The sequence below is a fragment of the Urocitellus parryii genome, chromosome 2 (genome assembly GCF_045843805.1).
Source record: "Urocitellus parryii isolate mUroPar1 chromosome 2, mUroPar1.hap1, whole genome shotgun sequence".
Lineage (NCBI taxonomy): Eukaryota > Metazoa > Chordata > Mammalia > Rodentia > Sciuridae > Urocitellus > Urocitellus parryii.
The window spans coordinates 184,424,316-184,438,383 of NC_135532.1; the positions used below are offsets into that span (position 1 = coordinate 184,424,316).

Here is a 14,068-nt window from a genome sequence, read left to right on the forward strand (position 1 = left end):
TAGGAGTTATTCAATAAAAAGGCAAATAGACTTATACATTTCAAATAGGTCTAGAGCACAAAACTGTATCATAACAAAGTATATTACAAATATGTGTAATGATGATGTGAATCATCAAAAATAGGTTTTTCTTTTCTTTCTTCAGGTACTGGGAATTAAATCCAGGGGTGCTCCACTACGACATCTCCAATTCTTTTTTCTGTTTTGAGACAGGGTCTTATATGCCTCTATGCCTGGCTTAGCAAACGTAAGTTTTGTTTAATGTATTTTACTCAAAAGGGTGAGAATTATGCAGTACATTTCAGGAAGACTATACTAAATGGTCATTTGAAATAGACTTTTAGTTTTCCAGAAAGGTCAGCATATTTTCTTAGGGAACTGATGATTTACTAACTGGATATTTACCCTAATTCCTCTTCTGATCCTTCCTACCATATAGCATCATACTGGGTACTACCTTAGGTAAATAAGACCAAAATCAACCAGAAGTGAACAACAGTAATGAATATTCTGGGTAGTAAAACTGTTGCAGGAAGAAAGGGTTAATAGGGTGAATCTATTTGGCACAGATGGCATCACTCACCATATATCGACTTTTTCAGAGACAGGTTCATTCCGTATTACTTCTGGTGCCATCCATGCAACCGTGCCAGCAAAAGACATCTTGGTACTTTTATCACTGAGTTCCTTAGATGTACCAAAATCTGAAATTTTTACTGCATCTGTGTGAGTCACTAAAACACTTTAAAAAGAAATAAAGAAAACATCCAGATCATTAGTAGTAATGAAAACCATGACTCTAAATGGCAATTAAAGATTTTGTTTGCTGCTTCCTGTGGAGTTCAACTTGAAGTTTCCAATGTGACCAAGGCATTAGCTATGCACTGGAAGTAGCAAAATGAAGCAGCTTATCAGAATAGGCTTTTAATGCCTATTTAAAAAAAACAGTTCAAATGCAATTGTTTATTTGTTCTAATTAGTTATACATGACAGTAGAGTGCATACTACATAAACAGAGTATAACTTCTCATTCTTCTGGTTGTAATGATGTAGAATCACACTGGCTGGGTAGTCATATATGTACATAGGGTATTAGTGTCCAATTCATTCTGTTATCCTCATAATGCCTAGTTTTATCCTGCCTCCACCATTTGCAAACTGTGTAACTTTGCCAAGTTACTTAACTCTTCTAAACCAGTTTTCTAATCTATAAAATGGAGACAATTCAGGTCACAATATCTTATTCACAATTCAGAAATGTAAAAGGTCTCAAAAATACTTTTTATATGTATAAGGCAAAATCATTATATCTCATTTTGTGTGAATTTCATAGATTTTGCCACAGGTATGTCAATGTGGCTGATTAGAGGGAGTTCCTCTAGACTTCCTTGGAGGTCTGAGGTTAGCACTATATTACCTTTTTGAAATAATCTGGCTGCACAAGTCATGGATAAGATATTATGTGCCGGTAATAATGGTCCCATATAATTTTCACTTGAATTAAATGAGCTTAGATACATAAAACACCAGTGCTCAATAGTTTTGGTTTACTCCCTTGCCAGTCTTGGCCAATCCACTAAGGAAAACACCTCATTTAAAAACATTATTTAAATAATGGCCAGTTATGTCATGCAGTGGACCATGTCACTAGATCCATTAAAAGACACATATGAATGCTGCACTTCACTATTGCTGAAAAGAAAAAAACAGGAATAAATCTAAGCTTAAGTAGCTTCCACAGAAGTCATGTTTTACTTTTCATAGGACTTTTCTGAAATGTGTCATGGAGCAGATGCTTTTGCTTGCCTTAAAGGTGAATATAAATCCAAAGTATGGGTAGCCTCATACACTAGGCTGAGTTCACTCCAAAAAACCTGTTCACAACTTCCGAATGTTAATGAGTTAGGGTGCCAGAGCCTTAATGATATAGGGACCTATTAAATTTTTTTCATAGTTGTAGATGGACAGCATGCCTTTATTTTGTTTATTTTTATGTGGTGCTAAGGATCAAACCCAGTGCCTCATATGTGCCAGGCAAGTCCTTTGCCACTAGGCTACAGCCCCAGCCCTAGGTACCTATTTTTAAAGATAAGAAGCTTAATACTCAAATAGCATCAGACTCAAGGAAAATAGAAAACAGAAAACTTCTGAATTTGTTCCTGCCCTTGTCATTTGAACCAAGGACTTCACACTTGCTCACCTCCACCCCCAATGCCAAATGACTTGCTACTTACTCAACAGCTTTGTGCTTACAGTTGCTCTGGAATACCTCCATCCACATCCGTCCCCTGGTTTTGCATGGGATATGATTTACATAATTTAGGAGCTTTGATTTTATAGTCTTAGTGTAAATTCATGTGGATTAAAATATTATGAGCTATCTGACATAATTGGAGCATTGATAGTGTCATATGCCATGAAATTAAAAAAACATGATAGGCCTCCAGGAACAGAAAAACTGTAGGAACTTCCTCTTCTGCCTCAGTTGGTATGAGAAAAGGGAGGAGATTGGAGATGATATAACACTGAAACTTTTCTGAAATCTTCTGAGACAATGTTGGGGACACACAGACTGCAGATTTAATGTTGGTAGTGAAAGTTTTCCTTACAACATGTTAGGTTGATCTTTGTCTTCATATATATATGTATATCATATACATATGCATACATATACATATATATTTAGTTTTAGGTTGATATAATATCTTTATTTTATATGTATGTGGTGCTGAGTATCAAACCCAGTGCCTCATGCATACTAGGTGAGCACTCTACCACTGAGCCACAACCCCAGCCCTGATCTTTGTCTTCTTGAAGTTTGATTGAAACCCCAAAACTCCTCAGCCTCTAGGGTTAAGGGTGGCATTGTTAACACTGGATGACCTACTTACTATTCTAACCTTTAATTCTCAAGGAGAACATGTTGGTTTCAAGAGACCATTTGAAGATGCCTTTAGTAAGTATTTTGCATATTTTATGTGTATGCAGGGGACGAGAAAGGCAACAAATTGTGTTAAGAATAGAAACAGAAGGTATGAATGCTATATAGTAATGTTTATTTGCAAGTACAGGAAGGAGTTTGTTCAATGAGCTAACCATTGTAATAAACATTGTTGAGAATGATGATGATAAATAAGAGTTTCATTAACTTTTTAACCAAGGACTGATTTTATCTTCCCTAGAGGAGAAGAGGCAGGATTCATTATGAATCCCTTATCTTCACATAATGAGGTAGGATGCTGTAGTCTGGCTCTAAAGTTCTAGGTTCAAGTCCTAGTCCCTTTGGGCTGAGGCCCACTTTCTCTTACATAAACAAAAATAATAATGATATTATCACTTCTAACATCCACAGTTTTTGATACAATCAAAGATGTGATAATGGCTATAAAACATGTTCTAAACCAATAAAGCACTATGCAAATGTTTTTGAAAAAACAGTTTTTCTGCTTCTGTAAACCAAAATGTGATGAGAAATAATAAAAAATAATGTTTAAAAAATAGAGCTACATGGACATATGCCATTTTACCAATTCATTTCTTTCCTTCATGAAATTTGGGGAGTTGAATACACACTTAAGTGATTATTGGCTACCAAGGAATCATTTGGAAATCAGAGATTAACAGAAATAGCTCTGCTTCTCTTAAATAACTATGTTTGTTATGGCCACTTTATAACTTGTACCTGTTTATTTTCTCCTTTGTTTAGACTCTCAGAAGCTCAATGCCAAATTTATAGTTCTCAAAAACACCTGTACAGAATCTTATAAGATACTTTTTTCTTTCTTTTTTTAGTAGTAGGTGCTTTAGCACTGAGCTACTTCCCAAGCCATCTTTTATTTTGAGATGAGATCATGCTAAGTTGCTCAGGCTGGCCTCAAACTTGCAATCTCTTGCCTCAGCCTCCAGAGTAGCTGAATTTATAGATGTGTGCCATTAACACACCTATAAGTTTATGGCATATATTTTGTGAACAAGTTTTGGTACTAATGTTTTTATGTTATTTTTTTTGCCTCTGTTTCTTATCACCCATTTTTACTCTATTGTATACACTAAGACTATAAAATCACGATGAATAATTTGAGACCACGATGAATAATTTTATGGAGGTGTAAATAATTCATAGAACACCCCTGAGTTCAGTCCCTGGTACTGCAATCAACAAACCAGTAGGAATACAACAAACCAAGCTTTGTGGTAGAGAAGGTTGGTATTAATTATCAGAGATGATAGAAGTTGAATAGTTCAGATAATAATGAATTTTGTACAATTATACGATTTAAAAGCGACAATAAAAAGGGGAAAATGGTGTCAGATACCTGAACATATCTGCCACATATAAGGTAAGTAAGCAGCTCAACAAATATTCCAAAAGATAGGCAAATAGAATTACCCGCTGTGCTGACTTTAATCTGAACTCAAAGTATGATGTCTGAAAACTTCAATTATAGTTGATAAAAATTCCTTATTTCAAAACAACAAAGCAAAATACGTGAAAAATAAGCTCCAAAACTCACTTAGGTGATTTGAGATCACGATGAATAATTTTATGGAGGTGTAAATAATTCATTCCACTTGCAATTCCTGTGGACCAGTCTACTAGTAATCGAGGTGTGATCTTCCTGCCAGCTCTCAAGACTTCATAAAGTTGTCCGTGGGCACAGTATTCCATGATGATACAATAACATGGGGCCTGAGTACAAACACCCCTTCCAAGAAAAACATAAACATGTACATACATATACATACACATATACATATACATATATATTTTTATAGTTTAAGAATATTTAATAAAGACAAATTCTTTTTCCAATTGATTTAAAAGGTGCACATAGTTAATAGTTCCTAGTTCTTTAGAATTAAAATCTCTCTAGCCTACAGGTTTGTCTATTATGCATATAGACAATTTTTGTTTTGTTCTGGTCACTCTAGTAATCTATAGGCTGGGCTGTCTGGTAGTTTTATGTGGAACCATTCCACTCTGGGACAAAGAACACCCTTTTCTGAGGCTTATATAGGCTAGACACTGTGTTGTTTTAGATTGTTTAGAATAGCAATATATCTTTGTTAAGAATAAAAGTATCTTCCTTTTACACTAAGAAAGGGGGTATTATATAGAAGGGACTGAGAATTCAAATTATTTTTATTATTACTTAATGGATTTTAAATTAGTTGAATTTAAAATAACTAACAAGTTCATTTTTTATGTAGTCTGAAAAGCATTTTTATTTAGAATAAAAGTAATGTTATATAACATATTATATACATCTATGCAGACTATATTTTCATCTTTCATGAAACGTATCCTGATTATTCCAATCTGAAAAGATCTCTCACTTCTCTAAGTTCCTATAACATATAGCAGCCATGAATATTTTACATGCAGTTTTTCTCTGCTCAGAGAGATTACAGACTCCTTGAAGGGAAAGGTCTTCAAATTCTTTTCTCTCTCCCACAAGACTTGGAAGTTCTTAGTAAGTCCTTGATAAATGTTTCTTGACTTCACCTCAATATTCATAGCTGAAGAAAGCCTTCACAGTAACATGTGCAGAGGCATGGAACAGGAAGAAGAATAATATCAGGAAAAAAAATCTTATATTTTTCAGACATGTTTATGTTTGTTTGTCTTATTTAATATCCCACACAGTTTGTCTTATTTAAGATCTGTCTTACAAACTACTGGAAGATAGGTATTATCTCTTCCACTTTTACAGGTAAGGCTCAAAGTGAAAGTGACTTGTCTTAATTACAATTAGTTCATATACCTAATAAGTGACAGAAGTCAGTTTCAAACTCAGTCTAATTTCAAAGCCTGGCTCCTTCCTCTTTCTGTATGGTACTACCTTCATTTTAGCTTTTTAAACTTCAGTATAGACAAGCATATTGGGAATTCCTATGTTAATTCCATTAGCTCACAAAAGTGGGAAAAATGATATTAAGTCTACCTCACAGTTTTGTTCTCAAGACAAAAGGAGAATAACTATCATCTGCAATTCTTTGTGTCCCACCTCTTAATGGTGTGTACACCTCCCTTGAAACTTTCTAGAAAAGTTCACAGAGTACTACTATATGACATCCAGTTAGGGTCTTGAGCCAACTACCAATTCATGTCCTATCTCTTAGGCTGCTGTGAGGAAAGAACTTAGAGGCCATGGTTTGAGGTGCTGATAATGGGAACATCTTGTTATAATTAAAGAAATTTAATTAGACTTCATTTTTTGTGCCTTGATGTGCCTGTCAAATGCCACAAAGCTACTTCTATTACTCTCCTATTATTTTCTAGGCTACTCAGAATTCTCATCTTGACTTTTCATGCAATTTTTTTCAAGTTTCATATATAACTAAAAAGAACAAATTTAAATTTTTTTTCAGGTTTTTATTATTTGACCTTTAAGAAATCTCAAAAAAAAAAAAAAAAAGAACTCAGAGGAGAACACACACCAACTACAAATAGATAATTTAATTATCATTGTAGAGAAATAATGAATAGGACTGGGATTATGTAAAATATTTAAGAATATCAAGATAAATATTTGTTTGAAAGTACTCAGCATCCTATTCAACTATGCTTTATTGTCACTCAAACACAGAAAGGGTCTAACAGTGATACGTTTTAAATTTTTCATCTCTCTTGACTGACGAATGAGAAGCGATCATTCCATCAGCCTTGTACTATGACAAGGTTTCTTAGTTGCTATAAATAACAGCTTTATTATCAGTTCTAATTGCTACCTTTTCTTCCTTTTGGTACTGAATTTATTAGGAACAGTCAGGTTGGATTTTCTTAAAGGATTACTAGAAAAAAATGGAAGAAAAATATATAACATTCTTATCTTGCACTTCCCTTTCTACACATAGTTCTTACTAACTTCAAAAGAAGCTATAAGCCCAGAAATCAGAATCCAGGGACATGAATTAAAATCTAATAACGTCCTCATATCTTCCAGACGGTCCTGAATGTGATTCACTGGCCAAGCAACACATGGCACAGATGGCTGCAAATATAACACTGCACAATGCCCCAAATGCATGGTGTAATGGGTCAGGGACACAGTCTCACTATTGTTTGCCATGTGGAGGTAAAGGCAACTGGGGATCTTCAGCTTAAATGGCTGGGCAGCAGTGCAGCAGAACTTGCCCAACAATGCTGAAAACTGTAAATACAGGTAGAAGGGTCAGAGGATGAGGTGGGAAAAAGACTGGGAGGAAGAAGGAAGAAACAAAAGGATGGAAGGAAAGATAAAGCTTCTTGATCCTTCATCCTCTTAGGGATACATTTCTACCTCCCATTACCCAGGGCATCCTCCTTGGAAAGATCTCTTACCTGGGGCACACAGCCTAGGTCATTTCAGGAGACCAAAAGCCATGCTAATCTATCAAACACTCTTTGTTTCAACCCACTGTTCTATTATCTGAGTTTAGAAAGTTCTTGGCCCTTTCCTCCCATTTAGGAGGATACAGCATAGAGGGAGTCTGATCATTTCAGTGAAATAAAATGAAGAAAAGAAGATGGGGTCTCTATTAGCTGCTTAAAATAATTATCCTGTTATCTTTTGAAGTATCTCATCCTTGGAAAAACTATAATTGGTCTCTATAGCACTTAATTTTAGTCATGCATCCTCCTAGTTGTACTAGGGCAACAAATGATGGAATTATGACAGAAATTGAAGCTCACTCTCATGTACTCTACATGAATGTTCTCTGCATGAGGAAATACATCCAAACACTTCCTTTGTCTTTGAGTATGTTTTTCTCCTTTTCACGTTTTCCCCTTTCCACGGAGCCTTCTTAACCTACGTACTCATTAAAACCCATTCTACAAAACCTGTACCAAAAACTTCTATTCCTTACTTTGGGGTTGTGATTCCGTTAAGACTTGTCACATGACATTTTTAGCTTTGTAACATGAGGTTTTTTTTTTTTTTGAGGGGGGGTACCAGGGATTGAACTCAGCAGCACTTGACCACTGAGTCATATCCCTAGCCCTATTTTATATTTTATTTACAGATAGGGTTTCACTGAATTGCTTAGCGCCTCACTGTTGCTGAGGCTGGCTTTGAACTCCGTATCCTCCTGCTTTAGCCTCCTAAGTCACTGGGATTATAGGCATGTACCACCAGCCTGGCTTGTAAGGTGAGTTTTATAGTGAAAAGATCCTCTTAAGGTTGTTGGGAAAGTTGCTCCTACTTTAGGGAAGAGATATGTAAGTTATTTCACTTTTAGCTACATCCTCATTGGTTATACTACTCTCCAGGAAGGAGAAATATTATCAAATATGCCAGAACCTCTAGTTTCTAAACTTTCATCCCACCTAAAGCCAGTTAGCATTCATTTGTTCAATACTATGGCAACATGTAAAGGCTGGTGAGAGGGGGAACTCAAGGAAAAGGTACAGGTAGAAGAGGTTAAAATATTTTAGAGCTTAGCACTTCCAAGTTTGGTGACTTCCACAAATTTACCTTTGCCTCTCTTCCTTCTGTTAGAGATCCCAGTTGATATTTAGAAATAATAGTCTAGACCAGAAATATATGCTCACACACTCTTGAAAACAACGACTTTGTGAAAGGAATATAGCATAAGTTAATATCATCAATAACTCCACTATCACAAGATTTAGAAAACTTTTGCATTGATAGAAAAGGGATCTAGTAAAACCTGAGATTATGCTCTGAAAGTACCTGTTTATATTATAAGACAATATTAAGAAGGAATGCTAATGGAAACTAGTAAATATCTATTACACAGGGATTGGATATTCTCTGAACACTTCAGACATTAGCTTTTTTTTTTTTTTTTAAACTGAGTCTTGGGATATTCAGGTTATTTTGAAGTGACCTCTGTCACCTCATTGATAAATGAGGTTGTTGCAGAAGGCCTGACTGCTTGGTAGAAATCCACAACCTTCCTCCCTGCCCCACGTGTGTGTCTCTCCCATGCAGTGCATGTTTGTGCAAAATGAACTTTTAGATTAAAAGATGTTTCAGGACATGACTCAGATTTAATAGTTCTTTAATGTCCTTCCAATCAATCTAGCACAGTGCTAAATCTATCCAGTGATTTTGAAATGTCTTTCAAAGTAAGAATCTAAGTACATATATTGAGAGAAATAAAATATCTCTATTTCTTAAAAAAAAAAGATAAAGCCTTGACCTACTTGAATGCGATGATGTTAGGGTGCTTCAACTTCCTCAAGTGCTTGATATCCGTCTCATTCTGTTCTCTCACTTTCTTGATGGCCACTTCCTCTGCTCGGAATTTGCCCAAGAAGACAGCTCCTTGGGCTCCACTACCCAGCCACTGCAGTTCTGAGATCTCCTCAAATGGCACTTCCCAAGTATCTAGGCACACAAGTGAGAAACAAACTTGAAGAGATCTTGAAATTTGCTCAGGGACCATTCTATGAGGCCATTCTGAAGGTACCAACATCACCATCACTGGAACTCCTACCCTCTGACCCACTGAAAGACAACTTTTCTATGCATCTTGGTATTTTATTTGTATGTGTGTGTGTATTTTAAACCACTAAAATTGAGCAGATTAAAGATATCTTTCAAGCAAAGTATGTCCTAACACTTCTCCAACCCTACCTTCTTATCCTAAGCTTATAAGTTTGGTCAACTTTTCTCTTTTTCTACCACAGGTCCTTGCTCATTGCCCATTATAGATGTGATTTTATTCCTCTTTAAAATTCTTTCTAGTTTTTATGTTTACAGCTATGTAAAAGTTGTAGTGATATATACTATTTCATGTATTACAGATTCTTCATCTACTTACTGTTTTCATCACAAGTGAGGAGTTTACTAGTTTTGCTGATAGTAGCAATGTCTGAACCTGTTGGTTTCATCACAACTCTGCTAGCAGTATCATCAATTATTTTTTGTTCTAATCTAATTAGGTATAAAATAGTGTTTTATGAGTTTGAACTAGTTAATTGTCAAATACAGACCATTTCCTCACATTTGTTTAATACACATATCTGCTTTGTATGAATTGTCCATTTATCTATTCGGATCCAGACAGGGTCATTCTAATAAATTTGAAGAAGTTCTCTAAATATTTTTTGATAAAAATGAAAATAATATTTTTCATAAGCCTTTTTCTTCTAATTTTATTTTTTATCTTTTATAGTACTGGGGATTGAATCTCGGCCTTATGAGTAAGGGGCAAGTGTTCTACCATTGATCTATATCCCGGTCCCTTTTTAAAAATTTGTAAAAATTTCAAGATAGGGTCTCACTAAGTTGCTGAGGCTGGCCTTGAACTTGTGATCCTCCTGCCTCAGCTTCCTGAGTAGCTGGAATTACAGGAAAGTGCTACCATACCCAGCTAATTTTACTGTTTTTTAAACAAAATGTTTCATTATAGTTTAGTATTTACTTTGTAATTTTTTCCATTGTAGAAAATGTAGCCTGTCTTCTAAAGCTATCTAGAGCTGATTTTTAAAAATTTAGCGTTTATATCCTTCTGCAGTTTATTTTGGAATGTGTTGTGAAGGCAAATATAAATTTTATGGGTATTGCTATTTAGTAATTCCTAAATCATTCAATTAATTAATTCATCCTTTCTCTTCATATTGTGTTATGATGCTTACATTATAATCACTATATTTTTAAAAATAATGCCTAGAATTTAGTATTTTTATAAAATGAATTATACGTGAATTATTAAAATGAAAATGGCAAATATATTTGGCATTCAAATATCAACTGTTTATGGTGTTATAACAAGGAATAAAATTCTCTTTTTCCAATGATAGCTCATGCCTGTGCTATTCAGCTACATTCAGTCAAGCCTTAATTACCCATGGAAAAAGAAAAGGGATAGCACTGGCCATTCAAGAACAAGAGTATAAAATAAAGAAAGCAATATTTCAACCATGTATCCATCAATCTTTTTGTTGGAACTAATTACCAGAAGTAAAACTAATTAATGTGAATTTAGTCCTGTCTGCTTCATCTTTCAGTCCCTGTTGGTATCCAGGAGAAAGCCAAAGAATGGGAAAGTAGCAGGAAAGAGAAAGCAATAAGGACATATAAATTTGGATAGCTGGGTAACTGTCAGGCAAGATAATTAACCTCATTATAAGACAGAACTGGCTATATTCTCTCTAGAGTTAGTTCCAAGAATTTTTGCTGCTCTTATATCTATCCCATTTGTACCCTTTCCCAGCTTCTCTCTCACACTCTTTCTCTCTCTCTCTGATTGATTGATCACAATAACTACTAACTTATTTCCAATATCCATTGTGACTCATAGGACTGAGGAAAACCCTCACATCACCCACTGTTATAATTTGGGTGTGAGGTGTTCCCCAAAAGCTCATGTGTGAGACAAGAAGGGTCAAAGGAGAAATGATTGGGTTGGAAGAGTCTTAACCCAATCTGTGATTTGATCCCCTGATAGGATTAACTGAGTGGTAACTGAAGTTGTAGGGTGTGGCTGGAGGAGGTGGGAATTGGGGAGTGGCTTTGGGTATATATTTGTATCTGGTTAGTGGAGTCTCTCTACTATCTGATCATGATGTGAGCTTCTTTCCTCTGCTACCCTCTCCTGCCATGATGTTCTGCCTCACCTGGAGCCCTGAGGAATGGAGCCAGCCTTCTATGGACCAAGACCTCAGAAACCATCAGCACTCAAATAAACTCTTCCTCCTCTATAATTGTGTTGGTTGGGTCCTTTAGTTACAGCAGCAAAAAAGCTGACTAAAACACCTACTTTAAGGCAAAAGTTTTCTTTTGTTTATTTAGACGTGGCCATGATAATACCTGCTTCAAGATGGGAAACTATTTGTCCATAAAATATTTCAATAACACATACTACCTTACTTGGGTTTCACTATGAGGATACTTAAAAGGGAGATGAGGACATCATTAAAATTTTTAAAAATCTAGTGAAATTTCCTCTTAAATACCAAGAGTAGGGGGATACATCTGTTACATGTGTTATTCTGTGGTTGATTGCAATGTAGGATTAAAGATTAGCTCCCTGATCTCAGAGCTGAGAAGGAAGCACTATATTCAGTTTCTGGCTGGTAAATCCCTCTTCAAGCCTACAGCAACACTAGCCCTTAGTGCCTAACTCTTTGCAATCTGCTGAGGAGCTGGGCATCTGCTGTACCATGTTGAGAATTAATGCTGACCAGGTCTGTTTCTTAATTTTTCCTGAAATAAGGTTTCCTGAAAGTCACATAATTGATTGGAACACAAAATTGAATTCAAGTTTATAGAACTAAAAAAAAAAAAATTAAAAGGCTTCATTTAGCAGATGTACAGTATATGTTTGTTGCCCCCTTTTATGACTCTGAACCTCAGTGATGTGTTTGGACACTGAGATGTCCAAATTATCACCAAAATAAGTACAAGACTGGACAAGTAAAACCCCTCAAAACCAAATATTGTTTTTTACATAAGTGGGTGTTAGTTTTTTATTAGGTTTTATGTCTAAGCAGAGAAAAGGGAACTTTTAAAAAATAATAAGTTAAATATGTTCATTAAGAATGGGTTATGGACAGATGCAGATATAGATGAGTGGTAGGGTACCTGTCTTGCATGTGTAAGATGCAAGGGTCTGATTTTGAGTACCACAAAAAAGAAAGGAAAGAAGGAAGGAAGGAAGGAAGGAAGGAAGGAAGGAAGGAAGGAAGGAAGGAAGAAAGTTAATTGTAGGATGAGAAAGAAAGAAAGAAAGGGTTTTAGGATGACAGGTAATTTTTATTTTCTTTTTTGTGCTTACCCTTATTTCTTTTTTTTCTTTTTTTTTTTTTTTTTTGGTACCTGGCATTGAACAGGGGTGCTTAACCACTGAGCCATCTCCCTAGTCTTTTTTATTTTTCATTTTGAGAGAGGGCCTCACTAAATTGCTGAGGCTGGCTTTGAACTTGGGATAGCCTCTGGAGTCACTGAGATTACAAGCGTATACCACTGTGCCTGGCCCTTATTTACAATTTTTAATCCATATTGCTATTTAGTACTACTTAACACAGGACTCCTCAAACTTTGTGTGACAAGAAACAATTTTAATTTCCTTGGAACCTAAAAATCATGGAAGGCAGCTGAGAGTAGAATGTGTAGGGTATTAGTGTATGCATGAAAGAGAGACAGACAGATAGAATACGTCTAACACAAAACTGATGAAGAATTTCTGCATGCAGCAGGAATGGATGCTGTGGTTGAAAAATCCTGAAAAGTACTTAGAACTTTTAGATTTACCAGTAAATCCCAATATACTTCTGGAGGATGGGTACTGAGAGAAAGTTGGTATTTGATTTATTTGGTATTTTCCTATTTCTGAAATAGGAAACACAGATGCATGAGGAAAGGGACTATGGTGACTGATGTCAATAGGTTCTTGTGGAAAAGCTGTCCATACTCTTGACTGAAAGATGAACAGACTGAAGGGAGGGTCACAGAGTTTGAAATTCAGTTATTTACTTGTAAGATAAATAAAACAATCTCAACTTTGGTCTATATTTTTTTCTTTCCAGATTTTTTTTTTTTTTTTGGCAGGGAGATATTGGGGATTGAACTCAGGGGCACTTGACCATTGAACAACATCCCTAGCCTTGTTTTATGTTTTATTTAGAGACAGGATCTCACTGAGCTGCTTACTGTCTCACCCTTGATGAGGCTGGCTTTGAACACACAATCCTCCTGCCTCAGCCTCCTGAGCTGCTGGGATTACAGGCATGCACCACCGCACCCAGCTCTTTCCAGAATTTCTTGATGCTAGCACTCAAGAAAAGAATCATTTAAATAAGGCCACAAGGAAATGTATCAAAAACTTTAAAAATAACAAATCTGGGCTGGGGTTGTGGCTCAGTAGTAGAGTGCTTGTCTTGCAAGCATTGATCCTCAGCACCACGTAAATAAATAAAATAAAGGTATTGTGCCCATCTACAACTAAAAAGAAGTCTTTAAAAAAACAAAAAAAATCTGTTGGACTCAATGATTGCTCATCTAGGAATTTATACTAAGAACTAAACAAAAATATATGCAAAAATAAAGTGATAGACAAATATTCATTGCAATGTGACTTACGATCTCTAAAAATAAAAACAAATTCAGAGGTG

General features: G+C 35.5%; 1 protein-coding gene across 1 annotated transcript in view; it reads right to left on the reverse strand.

The window, feature by feature from the left end:
• The window catches only part of Map3k13 (mitogen-activated protein kinase kinase kinase 13), a 60,079-nt gene that overhangs the window by 25,334 nt on the left and 20,677 nt on the right, over positions 1 to 14,068 (reverse strand). The window contains exons 3-5 of the mRNA XM_026389334.2: positions 9,155 to 9,338; positions 4,515 to 4,706; positions 584 to 742 (exon numbers count right to left, since the gene is read on the reverse strand). Coding sequence (XP_026245119.2) covers positions 584 to 742; positions 4,515 to 4,706; positions 9,155 to 9,338 — 535 coding nt within the window. The remainder of the gene's footprint in view (positions 1 to 583; positions 743 to 4,514; positions 4,707 to 9,154; positions 9,339 to 14,068) is intronic.